This window comes from Aethalodelphis obliquidens, unplaced genomic scaffold, assembly GCF_003676395.1.
Source record: "Aethalodelphis obliquidens isolate GAN/ISIS:26980383/991018 unplaced genomic scaffold, ASM367639v1 scaffold42, whole genome shotgun sequence".
Taxonomy (NCBI): domain Eukaryota; kingdom Metazoa; phylum Chordata; class Mammalia; order Artiodactyla; family Delphinidae; genus Aethalodelphis; species Aethalodelphis obliquidens.
The window spans coordinates 1900470-1923379 of record NW_020837986.1 but is presented as its reverse complement, the minus strand read 5'-3'; the positions used below and the strand labels follow the sequence as shown (position 1 = coordinate 1923379).

General features: G+C 52.1%; 1 protein-coding gene across 1 annotated transcript; it reads right to left on the bottom strand.

The window, feature by feature from the left end:
* Nucleotides 1-825: 825 nt before the first annotated feature.
* Nucleotides 826-21259, bottom strand: SDC4 (syndecan 4). The gene is made up of 5 exons (XM_027078218.1): nucleotides 21157-21259; nucleotides 8284-8422; nucleotides 7134-7180; nucleotides 6114-6312; nucleotides 826-2870 (listed from the first exon to the last, which is right to left on the bottom strand). The coding sequence occupies exons 1-5, from the start codon at nucleotides 21223-21225 to the stop codon at nucleotides 2719-2721; spliced, it is 606 nt and encodes a 201-aa protein (XP_026934019.1). The 5' UTR covers nucleotides 21226-21259; the 3' UTR covers nucleotides 826-2718.
* Nucleotides 21260-22910: the final 1651 nt, after the last annotated feature.

Below are 22910 nucleotides of genomic sequence, written 5' to 3'. Positions count from 1 at the left end.
TTAATTTTAATTTAAACACTCACATGTAACTAGTGGCCACTGGATTGGATAATGCAGATCGAACAGATGGGAGGAACTGGGACTTCCCTGGTGGTCCAGTGGGTAAGACTCTGCACTCTCAATGCAGGGGGCCCGGGTTCCATCCCTGGTCGGGGAACTAGATCCTGCACGTATGCCGCAACTAAGAGTCTGCATGCCACAGCTAAGAAGTCTGCATGCCGCAGCGAAGATCTCACGTGCCACAACTAAGACCCAGCACAGCCAAAATAAATAAATAGATAAATTAAATTAAATTTAAAAATAAAAAAAAGGATCTTACCCACCTCAGAAGGTTGTTATGAGGATCGAGAGGCATCAATGGTATCTGACCAGAGCCTACCAGCTTCGATGCCCAGAGGCCAAGCAGGTGGACAGACTGTGGCAAAGCAGACAGCCTGCATCTAAACAGGTACCCGCCCATCAGCAACTCCCAGCGGTTGCCATGCAGCCTGAGAGTTGCCAAATCTTGATTTTTTTCCCCCAGGGAGAAGTAGGGAATCAGTCTGGATTTTTATGGGAAACATCCTCACTTTCATAGTCGGCAACTTATTCAAGGATTTCTGCGTTTGTTTTTGAAACACGGTGCCGCCTAAACAGAAGTCCGAGGTAGGCAAGACATGGCCCACCGGCCAGCGTGCATGTTCTGACTTTCCTCCCTCCTGTCCGGGCTCTTTCCTGGCGTCTTACATCTCTGCCTCTGGTGTCTGGTAGCAATTACCTCAGGCTCCACTGAGATCAAGGGAAAGGATGACGTCTGATGAACTTAAAAATGATAGAGGCAGGCGATCTAGAAAGTACCAGGTTTTATTATCTTTTTATCAAAAAATCAGTAACAGACAACAGTGTGAGGTGCTCACTCCCAACATGGCCAGAGGAAAAGGACACCAGGGGAGGAAGAGGACCCAGCCAGCTGGGACCCTGGGGTTATGGTGATGAAAGGTGAGGGAAGCAAGGGTAATCCCCCCCCCAACCCCAGCCAATGGGGTCAGGAGGTGTCGCCTGCCCTGGCTAAGCCACTAGGCCTCTCCAGGCCTCTCCTCTCTGGAGAGGAAGGGTCACAGATAACAGGGCCAGGGCCTGATCAGCCCTCCCCCATCCCCCTTTGTCTAGGGAGACAAAGGTCATCTCAGCAAAACTGGGGCTGTGACTTGTTAAACCAGCTTAGTTCTCGAGCTGTCCTGTCCAAAGTCGCCAGTGGGCTCTGCCTACATGTTTGGTACACCAGCCACCAGCCACGTGTGGCTGCTGAGCGCTTGAAATGTGGTTACTATGACTGAGGAACGAACGTTTGACTTCGTGTAGTTTTAATTGATCTCAATGTGGCTAGTGGCTGCCATATTGGATAGCACTGCTCTCCAATTTTCTCTTAAATCAGGAGACAGCAAATGAAGGAACCCCAGCTAGGCTCAAAGCAAAAGCTGGAGAGAAGGTTTCCAGCCCAATCAGGAGAAGGCACCAAAGAACAGGACCAGAGAAAGAGGCAAAAATCCACTCAGCCACACAAAAATTCACTCACTCAACCACCCAGCTTTACATGGGAATATCATAGCACACTATTTCCTGAAAAAATATATTTATCTATTTTGCTAGAACCAAGGAAGAATAATAATATATTACATGAAAAAGAGACACAAATATCCCATCCCCTAGGTTATGTTTTGGGATCTGCTAGAAAACTATATTTCAGCAAAAGCTTCTTAGAGGAAGCAGCTTTAGAAAGGGCCAAGGTCATAAGCAGGGAAGTATGAAAATTAAAAAAACAAAAAACACGGGGAGGGGATTTAAAGAAAAAGAGGCAAGAGGGAAGGAGAGGCCCTGTCTGAAGCTATAAATAGTAAAAAAAAATTAATAAAAATTATATCTCCAACTCTGCTCTCTCTTTCGAGTAACAAAAACAAAAAACATTAAATACAAACTTAGCAAGTACTGTGGAAAGGTGCAAGAGGGAGGAGAATGCCTCGGCTTCTGTGTATTCTTGCCCAGGTAGAGAGGCTCTGTACAAAGGAATGAACCATTAAAAAAAAAATCCCATTAAAAATAGATTTATGAATATTCTACAAGTCCATTTCACAATGAACTTTCAGCTCTTCTCCCCACCCTCCCCAAATAAAAAATGTTGATTTCCAAAAGTCACTTGGAAGAAGCTAGAATGGCCCAAGGTGTACCACAGACTCTCATAGTGTGGTTGCAGGTGCCCTTTGAGGGACACATCTCCAGGTGCAGATAGATGGTTCTGGTTCCTTCTCCCAGCTCCTGGCAGAGGGGCCAGGCTGTGGAAGGAAGGGAGGGAGGGAAGAAGGCCAGGGGTGGGGGCCCCCCTCCAGCAGGATTCACACAATAGCTTAGAAAGGCTCTGGATGAGGCCTGTTCAGTACAGGCTCTCAGCTGGGCCTCGATTCTAAACCAGAAGATGAAGAAACGATCCAATCCCAGACTTGGCCTTGAGAAAGGCCAAGTTTAACCCTGTTTTTCTGCTGGGACAATGGAGGCCCAGAGAATCAAGAAGAGGCAGGCAGGAACAGTAGAAGATGATGTCTCTTCTGACACTGAAACCCTAATCGGAGCTGGAGATGCTGATAGATCAGGACTGGGTTGCCCTCCCCCTCCCCTAATGTCCACCCTTCAAAATCCTTCAGCGGCCCTTCCCGGGAAGTCCAAGCAGGTGCTCAGGAGGAAGCTTCAGGCATAGAACTCGTTGGTGGGGGCTTTTTTGTAGATAGGTTTCTTGCCCAGGTCGTAGCTGCCCTCGTCCTTCTTCTTCATGCGGTACACCAGCAGCAGGACCAGGAAAATGGCAAAGAGGATGCCCACGCCACCGCCCACAATCAGAGCTGGAGAGGAGAGAGGGGAGCGGTGAGGTGAGAGCTGGCTGCCCGTCGCGACCTCGGGGTACACTGGCCACTTCCGCCTGGTCGGTTCTCCTACCACTAGACGTCCTCGCCATCACTCCCCTGGGTGTGCTCTGCTGATGCCTTACTGAATTTGATTCTCACAACCTCATTAATGAGAAGGGGGTCACTGTAAGTCACCGAAAAAACCATAGAACCAGAGTGACAAAGGCACCATTCCAACCCACATCTGCTTGAGTCCAAAGCCAGGCTCTTTCTCAACACCAGGCCAACTCCCAGCTCAGCCCTGAGCCAGGAAGAAGAGAAACTGCAGGCTGTGGAAATCCCCCTTAAACCTACTTTCCCCATGGTCCTAGCACAGCGAGCTCTCTAGCTGACCCCGTGTGCATGCATCCCTGTGCAGACCTACATGTCTATAGACTGGTATATACAGTCTATACACACGCAGGTATATGCTACCATACACAGTTACCACATGCAAATGTGTCCACACTCCCACGTTATAGATAATTATATATGTGGTTTGGGACTTCCCTGGCGGTCCAGTGGTTAAGACTCCATGCTTCCACTGCAGGGGGCATGGGTTTGATCCCTGGTCGGGGAACTAAGATCCCACATGCCGCACGGTGTGGCCAAAAAAAAAGTTGTACATGTGGTTTATGTCCCTACATACGAACTCAGTGCTTAAGGCCTACGTTCCATTCCTATCTCTGCCACTTAACTGGCTGCGGGATCTAAATAATAAAATTCCTTCATCTCTCTCATTGCAAAATGGACACAATAGTGCCTTTCTCGTAGGTTTGTCCCCAGGATTAAATAAATTAATCCACTTAGAGAGCTCAGAACAGTGCATAGCATATGCTCAGTACTCATTAATGATGAACCTTCGTGGTTTATATCTGTGTCCCTAGCACCCTGAATCATTCTGGCACAACAGTAGGTGCTTAATATATGACACAGTTTGGCTCAGAGAGGAGCACTGGCCGAGGGCACCTGGTTAGTGTCAGGCAGGTGTGGGCTTTTCAGGTGAACGTTATGTTCTCTGTACGACACCAGGCTGCCCGGAGGGCTCACTCCTGTTTGCTGAGCGGGCAGGGATATCTCCCAGAATCCTTTCTGTAGCAGATTGAGTCCCCTAATTCAGTCTTAACCTAAGAAGATTAATTTTCTGCCCCTGCACACACTCCAAATCCATGCACAGAATGGGGACAGAGTGGCAGAGAACCAAATCAGGCTCTTTCTTGACTAAAATGACGAAAAAGCAGCAACAAAGTACCCCCAGGAAATACCAGAAAAAGGACGTGGACTATCAGGTATCAACCCCCTTCCCGTTTCCATCGCCTTTCCCTCTGATGACTCCTGTTAGACCCTTGGTCTGTGCTGGGATTCCCCACAGGTCAAGGCTCAAGGACAGTCTCAGAAGTGCCTGTGGTCCTAGGTTCCAATGCCAGGTCTACCACTGTCTGGTCTTGTGCCTTTGGACAAGTGACTAGGCTTCTCCAAGCTTCAGTTTCCTTATCTGTAGAGTATAGATAACCATACCTGGCGGATGTGGTTGTCATGGGGACTCAATGAGGCAGGTGCATTAATCACATGGCACATGACAAGCACTGGATAAAGTCCCAGGTGCTTTTTAAAAACTACTGGAATGGAGGGTCCCGCCTCAGCTAGCTCAACAATATAACTTTTCAACTGAAGATCTCACACTTGTGTAATTCTCCATTGGAAGTATTGAGATGACCCGGTTCTCTCTTGCTAAATGACCCAAAGTAAGCGGTTTGCTTTCTCTGGGTCTGAGTCTCTCTATGTATAAGAAACAGTTGTTTGGACTAGATCAGTGGTTTTTACGTTTTTCTTTAAAAGCAGTAGAACGCTTAGTTGGTAAAAGCCAAAACCTTATCCCACATCCACCAGATAAAAGTGAAACTCTGTGGGTGAAGAAAGACAGGGCAGGCTTTACCTCTGAACTTCCACCAAGTAGTTTGAAACTTACAAAGATTAAAAGGTCTCTAAGGGCCCCTCTAGTTTCGACAGCATCCCTCACCCCACCCACATCACACATAAAGTTCAAAGAACATTGACTCTGGGACCCGTGGGCCAGGGTCAGCGCTGAGCTGGGCCCAATGTCCCCAGGGGTTATACCCTGGCAAGATGCAGGCAAGATCCTTCATCTGTCCTGGTTGCAGGCAGCGCACAGGGCTCTTTCCCTGTACCTCCAGCCTACTCGGAGCTGCCGGCCCAGCTGCTTGCCAGAAGACAGGAAAAACCCAGCCTGGGCCCAGGGTGCCCCTTCACCAGGCTGGTTCATCCAGGCTGGCCCTCGGCCTGCAGAATCTGGCCAGAAAGGGAGTTCCCTCTGACAAAGCCCCCGACCCAGCTTTGGGGACCCCCACAGCTGCCAGGGAAGAAGAGAAGAAGCCAAATACCACCCCAGCTGAAGACCCCACAGCCAGGCTACACAGAGCCACTCCTGCAGCCTCTCCCCGGGACAGAGCTTTCGCCACACAGCACATTACAGTCAAGAGTGCTACAGCTCTTGCCAAACACGTACGCTCTCTAGGCCTCTGTTTCTTAATCTGGCCCATGAAGTTTCCCTGGGTGCCACCTACTACTAGTGTACTGTACTGTACCGTCTACTATTGTGAACTATACTGACAAACCAGAACGGCCCTTTACAGTTTGCCAAGTTATTTTAGATTCTACTTTTCATGAAGTCATGAAACCCAAGGGGATAGCACTGTACCCATTTGCAGACAAGGAAACTGAGGGTCACTTCATCCATTGAGGCTGGACAGCTTCTCAGCCTAGGTCACAAGGCTGCCAAGTGACAGCAGGGGGAGGGGAAGACAGCCCAACCCAAAGGAGCCTCTGGGCTTTCAGGGGACGTTTTCAAGGTAGGTTAAACTTTTAATAATTGACTCCCCAGGTGCTAAACTCAGGCTGGGAAAGTGCTTTGTAAATAAGAGAAGGACTTATGGCAAGTGAATGACTCAACATCTATTATTTTAGCCCTTGGTATGTAATTCTTCCTCTCTGTGCAACAGGCTGAACACAGAGTCTTTGGGGAAGTGTCATCCTTCAAGGCCCCAGGGCACCCAGGGGTTGTAAGGAAGGGGTACCAAGTTGCCTAACGGGCTAGAGGCATCCTTGCCTGCAGCTCTATTCTGCCCCCACCTGAAGCCCTCTCCCCCTTCGGGGTATCTTGTGGGAAGCGTGGGACCTTACCTGCCAGAACCTCTGTCCTCTCAAAGATGTTGCTGCCCTGGGCTGTGCTGGACATGGACACCTTGCTGGACACATCCTCGTCCCCACCATAGGGTGACATCCTCTTGGGGATGACCTCATTCTCCTCCAGTTCCTTGGGTTCGGTGGGGACCCGGCTCCCAAGCCCTGTCTTCTCAGGTATGTGGTTATCTAGAGGCACCTGGATAGAGGGAAGGAAAAGAGACCAACACTCAGCATGGTTGGGGGAGGGACCCAGGGCAGGGGACAGGGACATTCAGCCAGGTGAGGAATCTGGTTCTGCATCTCGCTGGCCAAACCACGTGGTCCTAGAGCAGAAATCAGCAACAACCTCTCAACAATTATGCTGTCAACTTTTCTAGTAAATCTGTCCCAAAAGGGGAATGAATAATGTGACCAAGGGCACAGGGAAGCAGGTGTTCTAGAATATTCTAGAGTAATAGAATATTACTATTCTATTCTGGAGGGTGGTTTGGCAAAACTGCAGAAATAGCTTCTCCATTAAGGCAGCAATTTTATCTCTGGGACTCTGTCCTAAGGGGCTAATCAGAGATTTGTGTAAAAGATGCTTGCTGCAGTGTTGTCATTGAAGGATCAAAAAATCATAAACCTCTTTTCCATCAATAAGGGAAACTGGGTGAACTCTGATTACGCAGGCCATAAAAATGAATAGGAAAAACATTTAATTACGTGTGGAAATACTCATGATCACTTTAAGTGAAAAACGAAGTACATAGAACTGTATGTATAATTCGATATTAATGTTGGGAAATACCTAGAAACGCACACTAAAAAAGAGGCTGGAAACACATCTAAGTGTTTATCACTTACTGATTACCCCTGCAGAGAGGATGGCTTGCCCATGACCCACAGTTGTGCCTGTCCCAAGAGTCCAGGGCCACAAATAGAAGCCTTCTTGCAGAGTGAGGTCAGACTCCCACTTATTCTGCTCCCCTCAAGAGGTACTAAGAACAGGAGAGGCAAAAGCGTGTAGCTGCTTACCAAGGGATGGATCACTTCCGGGAAGATAGGGCTGTCCTCTGAGTCATCTGTAAGGACAGAAAGGCCGTGTGAATGTGAGGTCGGTTACCCCCAGGTCAATGACCCAGGGCTGGTGGGAGTTCGAATTCACAATCGGCCCCCAAATGTTCAGTGTCCAGCAGGTGATCATTCCCACCCCAGCCGCAGCCATCTCATCTGTAAAATGGGGCTCCTGAGACCTGCCTCCCTGGCTCTTTCACAGGAATGTTGAGCTGGTAACTGGGCAGATTTTTTTGTCAGCTCCAAACTCTTGCTCCATATAGATCCCAGGACCAAGAGCATCACCCGGTAGCTGGTTAGAAATGCAGAATCTCAGGGTCCACTAAATCGAAATCTGTATTTTAACAAGATCTCCAGGGGATTCATTTGAGAAGAAGCTAGACTGCAACAGTAAATATTAGAAATTGCAATATTCGTGTATTTCCCAAGGGTGTGGTAAATGCCAAGGGCTTTCACTCAGTCCCAACTCCACAACACAGACACCGATGCACTGTCATTTCTCTTCCCATCTTACAGATGAGGAAACCAAGGCTTAGAGGTCACCGAGTGGCAGTTGGAACTCGGGACTACGTGTCTCCAAACCTCAAACTTCAAATTATTACACCACCTCACACATAGGAGGGATGCTTCTTGCAGTTCTGTCTAGCCCGGCAGCCGGAGCCAGGAAGTCACAGATCAGGAGAGTTACCGGCCCCTGGTCTGGGCCCCTTCACTACTCCCACACCCTCCGAAGCAGGGGGTTTGCTCTCCGTTCCCACCCACACCGCTCTAGTCACCTTGCCCCCAGGCTTCTGAGCTGCTCCCTTTCCTTTTCAAAGGAAGAAAAACACTCAACAGTCCTCCTCCCCACGCCACCCCACCCAACCCTGTCTGAAGGTGGACAGGTTCGGGCTGGCGCAAAGATAGAACTAAAATTGAACTCAAAGCAACAAACCATTTGCCCAGAGAGGGTTTCAGGGATGGGTTGATCCGGCAACTTTTGTTTCCCCCCTTTTTAGGGGGAGGGGCACGATAGGAAAATCCAACTTCAAGGCGGGGTCACCCTTGTAGGAGGAAGAGGATGGGTTCCCTCCAGCCCTGGGCCCCGGCCTGCCCACCACATCCTCCGTACCCAGATCTCCAGAGCCAGACAGCTCAAAGTCATGGGGCTCCTGCCCAGGTACCCCAACATCCTCGTCGTCCGGTAAGTCTCCGGAAAAGTGTCGGCCTTCTAGGAGGTCTCGGGGGTCGATGACCTCAGTTTCTCGGATCTAGGGTAAAAACAGGAGACACATCAGTCAGTCGCCTCCCAGTGCTCTATAGCAGCCCCTGAACCCTGGAGAGGCAGTGAAGTGGGCGTTCAGGAAGGTGAGCTGGGGTGCTGGAAGAGGATCAGGCCAGAGCCTGGAGACCTGGGTCCTGGCCCCCTCCTGGCCCCTAACTTGCTGTGTTGCTGACCTAACTTGCTGACCTTAGACAAATCCCATTCCCATTCTGAGCTAATAAAAATATAAAGGTGGTCATGAACAGAATATAAATATCTTAGGTGCCCTGTACTGAGGCACTTGCTATATGCCAGGCTCTGTTCTTAATAACTCTAAAGGCCAGGCTTTAACTCCATTTTATAACTGAGGAAGCTGGGTATCAAAGATATTAAATCATTTTCTCTTGGTGACGGGAGTAGCAGATGGAGAAGTGAGGACTCCACATAGGGCTGCCTGCCTTCAGAGCCACTGTTCCCCATCCACACTCCAGGGCGCTATGATGCTATCACAGCTGATTCACCCACGGCAGGGAGAGGGCCACTGGTGCTGGTCACGCCCTGTCTAGGACAACTTTCCCAGCTGAGTCGGACGGGGCTGGGACAGGCAGGGCTGGCCCACCCACACCCCAGGACAGCTTCGGGTCAGGGCTCTGCCTGGAGCTAGGGACTCAAGAGTACATGAGCACACTCGTGTGTTCAGCCTTCCAAACATCTCCCACAGTCATTCTGCGGTGTGCTAAGTGAGCCCTGCCTCTGCCCTCACGGACCATCCACTCCAGGACCCATGTGTATCACTCAGCTGCCACCTATTGGGGCTAGCTGTTCCCAGCAGAACCTTAGGTCCACCCCCACTGAGAAGCTTTCAAAAAGAAAGTATGAAAGATCCAGGAAGGCGAAGAACTTTCCCCAAGTCCTACAGAACATCAGCTACCCTGCTCCCATCCCCTCAAGTTCAGCTGAGTGTAAAACAAAGCTCCTTCAAGAGAGTCGGGAAATATATGGGATGCGCACCACCCTTCCCCCTAGCTTCTGGGTTAAGCCTTCCTCTGCCCACAGAACAGCAGCCCTGGGCAAAGTTCATTCTTTCACTAATGAACTCAAATATTAAAATGCCTATTATTTCCCAGAAGCGTCAGGGTTTCGAATACATTCAATACACACCCCTGTCCAAGACATTCTCTTTTCCCCAACCCCCTAACTGCAGGGGGTGGAAGGTCTCCTCAGAACCAGGAACACCAGATGGAGCCCAGGGAGGCCCCTGTCCTCCCATTTCACAGAATTTGCAAGATGAGTCCCGGACACAGCAGTGACTTGCCCAAGGTCACACAGTGAGTTAGCTACATAGCTCAGGAAAGAGGCCAGGGCGTGCTTCTGACTGCCCAAGCTGTCCTTCACCCAGCAGAGACTTGCCAGTAACACAGGGGAGAGCCTGAGAAGGAACATCCGTTCCTAAGACAAGGTTACCATCTGTGGGAGAGGCCCAGGCTTCCGGGGAGAGGTGGGCGGAACCGGACTATCATATCAGGTCCCCTTCCACCCTGTCAAGGGCAGCTGGATTCCCGGAAGGGAGCAGGGTCAGGCCGGGAGGAAGGCAGTGGGCAGGCAACCCCCTCCCACCGCCAAGGCGAGAATCTCTGCTGAACGCTTGGTACACGTGGGGGTGGGGAGCCAGAAGGGGTTAAGCCCTGGTGGGGGATGACTTCATGACTCGGGAATCAGGAGCTGTGGGGTTGCCGGCGCTGGAATTCCAGCCCCCGCACAGCCCCATGCCTGTGGCTTCAGTTTGGCAGCACTGGAGGAAGGCTCCTCCGTGGTTGCGCAAGCTGCCTGTACCTAGGGTGGGGTCCCTGTGCTCTACCCCCATCTCCTGCTGCAAATTCCCCTGGTGCCCAGAATCAGAAACAGCAGGACCCCAGCGGCTTACTACACTAAGCACTTAGCGTGAATGAGCTCCACCTCATAGCCCTTATTTGCAGAAGTATTAAGAGGTGGGGGGGCGGGGGTGGATGCTCAGAAAATTAGTCACTTCCCCAAGATCACCCAGGCAAGAAAGTCCCCACACTGGACCGGAACCCAGGCATGGGTCACCTGAGCCTTTAGCCACATACGGATAAACACATGCATGAACACACGTGTACACAGAGTGCCCACCTACCTCGGTTAGGAGGGAGTCCTGTCAAGCGGAGGTCAAACCCAGCCCAGGAGGGAAAGAAGGTACTTTGGCCACTTGCTTATCTGGCCTGGAGACAAGTCAGAGCTCAAAGTCCTCAAGATGGGGGCTGGGGTCCCAACACTGTGTTGTTTCAGGCTGAGACGTTCCCCTACCTTCTCATTCCCAGGAGCCACAACTGGTTATTTATGAATCCTGCCTTTCTTTTAGTGGGTGAAAGTGCTGAGGAGTGTTTCAAAACAACCCACGGGATCAGCACACTGACTGGTTGGTAACAGCTCTGTTTTACGTCAGGAAATGAAGACCAAGTCTGCAGCAAAACCCAGGCTGAAAACTAGATTGATTCCTAGTTTAGCCATCTTGGGGGTCACCGGGTCATCCCTAACCCTTCATTTTTTGTTGTTGTTGGGTTTTTTTTGGGGTTTTTTTTGCTGCGGTACGCGGGCCTCTCACTGTTGCGGCCTCTCCTGTTGCGGAGCACAGGCTCCGGATGCGCAGGCTCAGCGGCCATGGCTCACAGGCCCAGCCGCTCTGCGGCATGTGGGATCTTCCCGGACCGGGGCACGAACCCGCGTCCCCTGCATCGGCAGGTGGACTCTCAACCACTGCGCCACCAGGGAAGTCCCTAACCCTTCATTTTTATACCAGGTTCCTTGAGAGCATAAATGACTTTTCTTAAGGTCAGGAATGGCCAGAATTAGCCAGGATTAGATCCCATCAGACACCTATCTCAGCTCTAAAAGGACAGGGATTGGGAATTCCCTGGCAGTCCAGTGGTTAGGACTCCGAGCTTCCACTGTAGGGGGTACGGGTTCGATCCCTGGTTGGGGAAGTAAGAACCTGCATGCCATGTGGTGTGCCACAAATAAATAAATAAATAAGCAAGCGGACAGGGATCCCTAAGGGAACCTGCGTGGCGTGTGGCGCGCCATAGACAAACAGATAAATAAATGGGCAGGGATCCCTGAAGGCTGCCTTAGATGAGCCCAGGTGCCTCTTCCAGCAAGTCAAAGGGCTTAGGAGGAGCTCTGTGAGGTGTACTGATGGAGGACACAGGAAATTAAATCCTCTCCAACTACAGAAGTGGCCCCTTCTCTGCCCAAGACCCCTAACAAGAGGGAAATTCCCAAGTGGGCAGAATCCCTAAGACTAGACCAGTAAGACGCAACCAGGCTCCCTGGGATTGTGGGCAAGTATCCCTTTTGTGTCTGTGTGTGGATGGGGGGATGCCAAGAGCCCTCCCTTCCCCCACCCTCTTTTCAGACAAGGCCCATTCAGTCTGAGGTGGCTTTGAAGAACCAGGCCCCCCAGCAGCCAGGCCGAGCCCTGACCAGAGAGGGACTCCACCCTGCACCTGGCTCACCCCATCCCTGCCCGGGGAGCGTGTGGTCACACGTGTGTGCACGCACAGGCACCCTCTCTGGGCCCTCAGGTCTCTCTGTATCTTTGTCCTACTCATAGACACACAACAGAAATCAGCAGCAGAATCAGCAGACCCTGGTGGGCACCTGGGGCTGCTGCCTGGAGGTTTAGAGATGCTGGATGCTTCCCCAGAGCCTCCATAGCAAAGAAGAGGGGTAGGTGCTATTTTGTGCTGTGAAGACTAATGCCTACCTACAGAAGGTGTCTGAGGCCCAACCATCTCACTTTATTACCCAGATTAAAAGATAAGGGCCTTTGCCAAGGTCACCCAAGCAGAACTGGACTTAGAACTTAGGTCCCTAAAAAAAAAAAAAAAAAAAGAACCTAGGACAGAAATAGAGACACAGATGGAGAGAACAAACGTATGGACACCAAGGGGGGAAAGTGGCGGGGGGTGGTGGTGTTGGGATGAATTGGGAGATTGGGATTGACATGTATACACTAATATGTATAAAATGGATAACTAATAAGAACCTGCTGTATAAAAAATAAATAAAAATTTAAAAATTAAAAAGAACCTAGGTCTCTGGGCTCCTGGGTTGGACTTGTCTTCCTTTCCCACTTCTAGGGTCTGGGCTGCCCCTAAAGGGCTCAGCAAATCCACGGGCAGCAGCTGTCACTCCAGATATAACCCACATCCAATCCTTAGGCGATTGGCATGAAGCTAGGAAACGTCAGCAACCCTACTGCAAAGTCCTACAGCTTCAGTCACCCAGGAAAATCATGGGGCCAGTACCCACGTATGAGCGTATTTTCTCCGTATGAGCTGTTTTTATTGACACAACAGCCTTGTAAGGTGCTCTACCCATGTTGCCGGAAAGAGAGCTTCAGTTGAGTCATTCATGTAAAGTCACAGAGCTAGAAAGCGACAGAGGTGGGATTCAAACCTAGATCTTTCTAAAGACCATGTCTTAGCCACAGCCAGACTTCTCACTGCCACCCACAATTTACCTCTCCACCCCAGTGCCACAGCCTAGAGCGTACAAATTCCAGGCCAGGGCTCCAGGGCACCCCTTCCCCTGGTCAGGGAGTAAACAAAGGTAAAAGTGATATTGCTTAAACAAAAGAACAGAAACTTGGCTGGGACACCGGGGAGAAGTTCAGGGTCAGAGAATGGGTGGGAGGAAAAGAGAGGCGAGCCTTCCCCCACCTGACCCTTCCCCAGGGGAGGAAGCCACCCCCAGGGGTCAGGGACACACTCGACCCTTCTTTCGGGGGTGAGACCAGAAGGTCAATTGGGCAAGCCAAATTTGGGGGGAAGCTGGGATGCCGAGTACCCTGGGCCCTAACTGCTGAGCCCAGCACGGTGGTACTGGCAGGAGATCCCCAGAAGGGGCCACTGATCCAGGCATGGTCCTCCCCCATCCTCCTTCTGAAGGGTCAGATATCCCCTAGAATGAGCAAAACCTGGGTGCCACAATCAGGACTCTACATGTTGGCAGAAATGGAAGGATCCACCACCAGAGTGGTGACCTGTGAAGGCAGTTCCACCAGCAAACCCCAGTCCTATCACTCCCTAACTATACAAGCCTGGCCATTTATTTCACATCTTAAAGCCTCAGTTTCCTCTTTTTGTAACCAGGGCTAGTAGCACCTTGCTGAAGGATGAGGATTAAGTGAAACGCATTGGGGTGTGCAAGGGACCCAGCACGTGGCCTGGTACACAGCAGGTGCTCAGTGAGTAGCAGCTATTATTAATCCCCATCTGCCTTCCTTCTGGCTAAGGGGATTAGTGCTCAAAGGGTCAGAGAGACCTGGGAAAAGTTGTAGAAGCAGTTGCATTGCTAGAAAAGTGGTTGGTGGGTGGGGATGTGCTTTGCAAACTGCGCAGGGACATACCCTATAGCTTGTTATTTATTTTGCTTCCGAGACCAGAGACTCTTTAACAACCAGTCAGGCCCCCTGATAGAAGAGAGAAAGGCCCAGAGATGGGCAGAGATCTGCGCAAGGTCACACAGCTTGAAGCACCTGTCCTAAGCAGATAGAGGCAGAGGAGAGACCAACTGCGTTTTTCCAAAAAGAGCAAATGGCAGTGACCAGAGAGACACTTGAAACTCTACTTGGGGACCTGTATCCCCAGAGTATTTCCTGACCTGCCTTGAGGATGAAAAAAATATCTAGAAGGCCAGAAGAAACCACACACAAATCCAGGACCTGGTGTGCTGGTATGGGAAGGGTTAAGCCAGGTCTGGGGATGGGGGTTCGAATGTCGGCCCTGCCCACTCCAAGGTCAGGTTACTAGGAACACAATCGCTCAGGAGAGAAGCCAGGCCTGGCATTGCCAGCAGCTTTTCACCAATCCCCCTTGCCCATCCAGGGCAGCTCCAGGACCCAGGGGTGCCAGCTAGTAATAGAGACTGGAAGGGGAAGGGTGGGGGGAGCTTCTGGACATCCCCCTGGCCGAAGCTGATGCGGCATCCTTGTCACTAACACCCCGGATAATCGTGGGAGATTCTCTCTCTGGGCCTCGGTTTCCCCACCTATGAAAGGCGATTCTCAAAGAGACAAGCCTTCCTCTGTCTGGAGGCCTGGTAACCAAGCTGGGGACTGCTCCGATTACCGATTACCGGTGGAGACAGCCGGGAGGGGGCTGGTTCCCTCAGGGCCGCAGAGACAGAGGTGCATTGAAGCTGGGCTGGTAATCTAGGCAGCGGATCCGAGGTCCCTGCTGGATCCGAGGGCAGGGTATAAACAAGCCTCCCGTGTTCTCTAGGGCAGAGTCGATATAGCCTTGTCTCGGCCGATTAGATCAGCCCTGGGTGCTGGCTTCCTGCCCCTTCCCAGCCTCCCCCGCCGCCCGGGGAAGCCACAGCTCCAGATCGGGTCAGTCTGTCCCGCAGACGTCTTTTGGCTGGGCTTCCCCAGGGCAAGGAGTGTCCCAGCCGTTGGTCACCACTGCCCCCATGCCCCGAGGTTGAACAGTACAGCCAGTCCCCCGCAGGCCTGGCCACGACCGGCGGGCCCCACCAAGTCACTGTTTCCACACATACCAGCCTCTCCCTGCCTCCCCTTTCCATTACCCCAGGTGTCACCTGACTAGCAGCCTCTGCTACTGTGCCAGAGAAAACTGGGGCAGCCGAGCTCCAAGCCTGAAGGAGGGGGAGGGGGGGTGCAGAGTAAAGCACGAGGGAGGGGGCTGAGTAGGAGGGCCTGGGGCTGGGGTGGGAGGTAGGGAGTCACAGGGGTGGGTAGGGGGGACCACAGAAGGCTGAAGCTGTTAAGAACTGTTAGGATCACAGAGTGATCTTTTGGGGGACTCCTGGAGCCCTGTGAGAGGGATAAAAAGTTCTGAACCCCAAGAACCATAACTACTGGTTTACATTTCTCAGCGCGCACACAGACAACCGCCTCCCCACGCCAACCTCTGGCCAGGTCAAGAACCCGTCTAGCCACTAATAATAAACTAAACTTAAACCAGAGCTTCACAAGTTTGCCAAACACTGATGACAACCCGGAGTGACACAGGTGTTTTATAGAGGACGCTGGGGCTCACACCGGCCAAATGACTTATTAACTAACTGCGTGTCCCTGGCTGAGCAGTAGGGCTGAGACGGGAACTCAGGTTTTTCTGACGTGAAACGTACCCATTTTCCAGTCTCCCAGCCTCCCGGGGACAGGGCCAGAGGGGACCACGCCCAAAGATCACCAGTGAGTTAATAACAAACCCGCCCAAGTCAGGTTGCTTGAACTCTCAGGGTTAAATCAGGCCCCAGCTGTTGACACAAGCCTTCTCCTCTCTCCCTAGGCATCACACGATGAAAACATCTGAAAACTGGCATTCCAGAACACTGTACCTTTTCTGTCCACCATCACACTCCCTCCCCCAGAGCCCAGGGCGTTTTTTTTTTTTGCCATTCCCTCGGCCTCTGGACTGGAAACACCGGCCCTCCCCCTACTGCACAAGGCTCCTCCAGCATGGGAGGCCAACCCCTGCGGCCCGGGCAGTGTCCTGGCTGTCCGGTCCCCCTGCCCCGTCTCTCTCCAGGCTGAAAAATTGCTCAGCGGGGGGATTCCTACCGATCCCCGCAGGAGGGGTAGGGCTGCCGGGAACTGGTTCTTGTTTAAATATCAACCCATCCGATAATTAACAAACTTCTAAGACAAACAAATAGGAGATTTGGGCTCTGTCAGCCCCACCCTAGACTCCTCCCTTCCCACCTTGCAGCTGTTGGGGGGAGGGGAGAGAGCTCTCCTGGGGCCCCTGAGGGTGGGATCCTCTAAAGGAAAGGACCATCTGGCAACAAGGCAGCCTGGGCAAAGCTGGGAACTTTCACTGAGGCCTCCTGCCTACCAGGCGGGCTCCTAAGAGCTCCACTTGCGGCCTTGTCATCTCCTACAAGCCTCCCCACAAACCCCATCTTCTTATAGACCAGAAAGCAGAGGCTTGGAGCGGCCCAGTGGCCTGTCCCAAGCCATGGGGCTGGTAAGAGGGGGGGGCTTCACATCTCTGGAGTCAGGTCTGCCTAAATCCAAATCAATGTTCCAATCCCAAGAAGCAAGAGAGAGAGTCAGAAAAATCAGAATCCTGGGATCAATCTGGACTGTACCAGCTTTGCTCTGTAAACTCAGACCAATGGTAGCTTCAGTTTTGCTTTAAGGGAGGCGGTGGGGGGGGGGGCGGGGAGCACTACCTGCCAGGGGTCACTTATTTTCTTCTCTTTTGCTCTACGTAATCTTTTTTTGTTTTTAATTGAAGTACAGTTGATTTACAATGTTGTGTTAATTTCTGCTGTACAGCAAAGTGATTCAGTTATACGTATATATACAATCTTTTTTATACTCTTTTCCATTATGGTTTATCAGAGCATATTGACTATAGTTCCCTGTGCTATAGAGTAGGACCTTGTTGTTTATCCATTCTATGTGTAATAGTTTGCATTTGCTAACCCCAAACTCCCGCTCCATCCCTTCCCCACCCCCTCTCCCCCTTGGCAACCACAATTCAGTTGCAGAGGTCAACTCTATTCCGTCAGAGGCCACACACAGGCAAGGCGCTGTGAAGGTCTGGGGCCTAGTACTAGTATTTCCTGTATGTCCCTTCAAGGCCCTGGACACTAGTTGACTATCCCTAATAGGCCCCCAAAGGACAAGGTGAAACTCTGGAGCCCATGCCAACATGCCCACTGCAGGGCCATCCTATTAGCGAAGAGGCTGAAAGGAAATGGGTGACTCAGGCAGGCCAGCTACCACTCTCCTCCAGTGACTCACAGAGCCCTGTCCAACCCCTTCCCCCAATTTTAAGTCGTCACTTGGAAATCACACCCACCAGTCCAGGAGGCCGAGGACAGCTAGGAGCCAATTCCTCCCAAGAGGGACCTGGGGCGGGGGAGCCAGGCCAGGCTTCCCACCCCCTCATTCAGGCCAGCTCAGCGCTCCAAGTACTTGGAAAAGCCCTGTTTCCAGGAGCTGGGGATGGAAGGAGCTGAATGTCTCCACCACCCGCCTCCCCACCGTTGCTTCTTGCGTAGACTCTTAACCAAGGATGCCAAGAAAGCTCCTCTCCCCCTGCCAGAAAGGACCCTTTAGAGGGCTTTGGTCCAACAACCTCATTCCAGAGTGGGGGACACTGAGACCGAGAGGGCATGTTTGCTCAAGGTCACCCAGCGATTCAGAAGGAGGACCCAAGGCATCTACTATCAAACCCAGCCAATTTCCTCATCTGGAATGTTCTCCGAGGACCTGCAAATCAGACACCTTGTGTTACCTGACAGACCTGGTCCTGACCTTGGCAAGCCCCTACGTTCCTCTGAGCATCACTTTCCTGTAAAAATGGAGATAATAATACCCACCTCACAGTATCACTGGGAGGCAATCATGTTAGTAAGAAATAACCTCAGTGCACCTTTTAGAATGAAGTTACATGCATACATTTATTTGTTCATTCATACACACATTTCCTGAGTACTAACTATGGGCCAGGTATTTCACTGAAAGTGAATAGAGCAGAGTTCCTGGCCTGGGTGTGTCGGGGGCTGGAAGAGGGGCGGAGGAGGAAGGGCTCAGAATTTGATGGGGTATGTTAGTACCCTCATGAGCCATAAGTTTCTTCAAGGGAGGGAATGCCTTAGATGTCTTTATGGTTTCCACAACCCTTTCAAAGAGTAGCTACTTAATTATTAATAGAATATCCGAGCTGGAAGGGGCTCTCTATTCAGTTCAAACTCCATTTTACAGATGGGGGATGTCAACCCAGAGAGAGAAAGGGACCCAATCTCACACAGCCCTCCAAAGCATGGCCCAAATATTTTCCTTTGGTAGCTCTCTGGGCTTCTAAGAATTCCAAAGAACTCTCTCTGGCCACTCAAGGGTCCTAGACCCCCTGGGCTTCCATCCCCACCGCTACTTCCAAGGAGAGAATTCTCAAGAAGACCAGAAACATCTCTTAGCTAAAGTACACGGGGTACATGGGGGACACTTCCCCAGGACTGACTGGGCCTGGTGCCACGTCTGTGCCCCTGGGCAGCAACACCACGGGGCGGGGGTCCAGCTCCCAAAACAAGGCTGCCTTTAATTGGCCAGGGAGGGAGTGGCAGGAAGGCAGATCAGGGGAATGCTTCCAGCTGGACAGGAAGAACTGGTTTAGGACGGCAAGCCCCACCTAACAGAGAAGGGTCTGGCTCAGCCTGGGTTCCCTTCCCAAAACCTGTGGCACTGAGGGGGCGGAAAGGAGGGCACTACCCACGGGGAGGACAGGCCTTTGGCTTAAACCTAAACTTTGGGCAGTGGCCCCAATAGCATTATTGGAGGGGGACTACAGGACAAGAGATTCTGATGGCCTGGGAGCTCTCTGCTACCCCAAGATGGTACCATTTCACCTCACCTGTAAAATGGGCATAATATAATCCCCACATGCTAGGGTTTTTATGAGAATAAAATACACCAGACCTGGTATATGGAAAGCACTCCATAAACAACAACTGTTATTACCAAAACCGTTCTCTCGGGGCCTCAATTTTCTCCGCCTGCAAAAAGAAGAGTGTCGACCGGATCATCTCTGTGGTCTAATCCAACTGTGACTAGGTCTGATTTTTCCAGCCACAACCTTGGGAGGAAGAAAAGTGCTGGGAGCAGGGTGAGGGGGAAAGGGGGGAAGCCCTGGGACCCAGTTCAAGGTGGAAGATCTCGTAACATTAGCCAGGAAGGGAGCGCTGAGGTCAGGATGAGAGAGACGGACATCTCTCTCAGGAAGCAGCTGTCTAGGGCTCACTCCTCCAGCTGATGGGTCACCACATACCCTCCCCCAAACCACATCCTCCTGACTGCCCCCAGGCACAGCTGCCTGCTCCTCCCCCGACCCCCCAAGCACCTGCAGGCTTGGCAGCCCCTGAACCGAGACCGGCATGTTACCTCTCAACCACCAGGGTCTTTCCCCTTTTCCCCACACCACCCAGGCCGATGCGACATGCCATGCCATTCCTTCGGATGCCTCCACAGCTGTGACGCCAACACATCCTTCAGCGGCCTAGTTTAGAGCACTGCACGGGGAGCAGCAGGCTTGGGTTCGAGTCCTAACTCAGCCACTCACCTTTTGGCGAGGTTGCCCTTCTTAGTTTGGGGAAGTCATCACCTCACTCTGGCCCTCGGTTTCCTTCTACCCCAGAATTCCTTGTGGCCGGCCCACCCCAAATCTTTTATGGATTCTAAAGAGTGACCCAGGGATGAGACATAACAGCAGCCACTCAGAGTAGCATCAGACTACACGTCAAGATACGTGCAAAAGAGAAAAAAAGGGACCTGGAAGCCTGTCTGCTTCATTTGCATCTGACTCAGCCTCTTATCAGCTGTGTGACCTTGGGCAGGTTAGTTGACCTGTGTAGCCTCAGGACCAGTTTAAAACAGTAAACAGAAGGGCTGAATTAAACTAGCTGATAGAGCCATTACAACAGCTATTAGAAAGCTATTAGAACAGTACCATAAGCACTAAATGTTTGCTGTCATCACTCAGGGCTGCAGTTGTACGTGGGGACGGAGTGGAAGGGGGGCTGGGGTCAGGGGTGGGTATAGCTCAGGGTCTCACCCATACCTCAGATGAAGCCTGCCAGGCAGAAACGAGCACCCCTAAGTAATCCCAGAGGAATAGGAGCCCATAAAGAATTAACATTAATGATTAAACGCCACTGGACTTGCTCTCCCCAAAACCGAGGTTTAAGGGCACCAAGGAAGCACAAAGCCCAGGCTTTTTTGGGGCGCGGGGGTCAGATTGCCTCTCAGCAATTCCTGCACCCCAACTTCCCAGATGTGATTGGCTCACTCCTTCCCAGCTGGCTGCTGGGACGAACGGAGCTTCTGGTGGGCCCCAGGCTTTGTAAACTACAGCAGGGACCAGTAAGCGCTGAGAAGGACGCTCCTCGGGGCTCACTGAGACCTTCTCTTCCCCCAGCCCCCCTTCACCCCACCCCAAAGTGGGAGCTTTAGGTTTCCCCAGCGCTAAACGCTCTTCTGGCGGAGAGCAGAGACTTGACTCCTGGCCAAGTGGTGAGCCTAAACCGTCCCCTCCAGTCCGCCCTTGAAAAATCAGCGTCCCAACTTTGTAGGGACCCTAAAGAAGCACTGGTCACCTCCTGTCCCAGTCCCCCATACGCTTTGGGCCGATGGGAAAATCGAGACTCAGAAGGGGCAGGGCCTTGCCCGGAGCCACAGGCCAGTGGCAGGGCTGCGGCCAGAACGGAGGTCAGGGCTCACTCCTTGCCCCGGTGTGTGAAACAAGGCCCTGCAGAACCCTAAACCCCTCCCCATTCCTAGTACAGGCAGCCCTCTTCACTCCCAGGCCATCTCGGATTCTAGAGGGCGAGAAGGGGCGTCAGGGCTCCGAGCCTGCCCCAGGATCACCAGGGAAGGGGCGAGAGGGTGAGGGGAAACGAGGTGACACCAGCTTAGTCACGTCCGAGCCTTGAGCCCGCGGCGGGTCTGAGGCCAGAGGGAGACGGGAAGCGCAACAGGCTGGGGGCGCACGGCGCGCGAGGGAGCCCCCCACCCCCCCTCTCCCCGGAGCCTCCCTGGGACCCTGGAGCCAAGTTTCCAACAAAGTGTCTCTGGCCTCTGCGTCTAGCTGGGGGCGGCGCATCCCCCTCCCCATTGCCCCCGCATCGCAGGATCCCAGGAACAAAGGAGGCACCAGTCCGCCCCCCCGGGGATCTCCCAGTACCCACCGACTCGGCGGCGACGGCAAGGGCGCCCACGAGGAGCCACAGCAGCGCGAGCAGGCGGGCGGGGGCCATCGTACCACTGTCCGGAGAGAGCGCGAAGGCTGGTGGCCAGGGCTGGCGCGCGTGCCCTCTTATAGGCGGTGATCGGTCCCGCCCCGGCCCCGGCCCGGCCCGCCCCCGTCGCCCGCACCCGCCAGGAATTCCCCAGGGAAAGCTGGGCCTCCGGGGCGCTACGCCTGCCCGCCCAGCTGGAAACCCGAGGGACCCGCCCCGTGGACCGGGCCGCTCAGTCCACCCGAATCCCTGACCTCCAGCAACCCGGATCCCCGATCCCCTGCTAGGCAGGTGACGGGAGATCACTGTGTCTAACCCCATTTTACAGATGGGCAACTGGGGAAACTGAGGCCCACGGAAAGGAAGGACTTGTCCAGGGTCGTGAATTTAGATTAGCCCTTCCAACAGGGTACGCTGCCCTCTGAGGGACAGAAGACTTTCCAAATGGGCAGTGAATGCGGGTTGTTTTAGGGCAGGGATCAGCCATCATTTTCTGTAAAGAGCTAAATATTTTAGGCTTTGCGAGCCAGATGGTCTCTGTCACAGTTACTCAAACTCTAGCACAGCAGCTCAAAGGCAGCCTTAAATGTTAATACTTAAAAGAAGGACAGTGGCTGTGTCCTGATAAAACACTATTATGGGCTCTGAAATTTGAATTTCATGTAATTTTCACGTGTCACGAGATAGCATACTTCTTTTGATTTTTTTTCCCCCCAACCATTTAAAGATGTAAAACTATTCTTAGTGGGCTGAACACAAACAAGCCGCAGGGCAGACTTTTTAGTCTTAGGGTGGCTGACCTCTGTTTTAAGGGATTTGTTTTCCAGATTTTGAACTTCTTAAAAAGTTTGATCTCGGGCTTCCCTGGTGGCGCAGTTGTTGAGAGTCCGCCTGCCGATGCAGGGGACGCGGGTTCGTGCCCTGATCTGGGAAGATCCCACATGCCGCGGAGCGGCTGGGCCCGTGAGCCATGGCCGCTGAGCCTGCGCGTCCAGAGCCTGTGCTCTGCAACGGGAGAAGCCACAACAGTGAGAGGCCCGCGTACCGCAAAAAAAAAAGTTTGATCTCTTTGAGAATCGGTGGACAAGTTTACCTTAATTCTGAGATCTGCTCCCACCCTTTGTAAAAGATAGTTTCATGTTCTCCTTATCCCCTGAATATCCTCCTTACAGTGTGTATTTGTGTGTGTGAGTGTGGGGGGGGGAGGGGTTTGGTAAAATTCTCTGAGGCCCCAAGTACAAGTACTGTTGGAATTATTGGGGGGGGAGTATTCTATGACAATCAATCAGTGCCCAAAGTGCCTAGACTTGGGCACTGATTGATTGTATATATATATGTATATCTATATATATATATATATATACACACACACAACACACACACACCTGTATATATACCATAAAGATATGTGTACATATAATACATATATATATCTATCTTTCTAAGGCTGAAGCATGGCTTCAGAACTGGGGTATTTGGCCTCTGTTGGCACATTATGAATTCATACACAAAGTGGAGACTTGGGAGTAACTTTCCCTCTTCCATACCTTAATTATTATCAAAGGATGAAAATCTTTTTTTTTTTTTTTTGCAGTACACGGGCCTCTCACTGCTGTGGCCTCTCCCATTGCGGAGCACAGGCTCCGGACGCGCAGGCCCAGCCGCTCCGCGGCATGTGGGATCTTCCTGGACCGAGGCACGAA

Coding starts and splice junctions, on each gene's coding strand:
- SDC4 (XM_027078218.1), bottom strand. CDS start 21,225: ATGGCCCCCGCCCGCCTGCTCGCGCTGCTGTGGCTCCTCGTGGGCGCC. Junction 8,423..21,156: donor TTGCCGTCGCCGCCGAGTCG/GTGGGTACTGGG, acceptor TTTTTACCCTAG/ATCCGAGAAACTGAGGTCAT. Junction 2,871..6,113: donor GAGGACAGAGGTTCTGGCAG/GTAAGGTCCCAC, acceptor TCTCCTCTCCAG/CTCTGATTGTGGGCGGTGGC.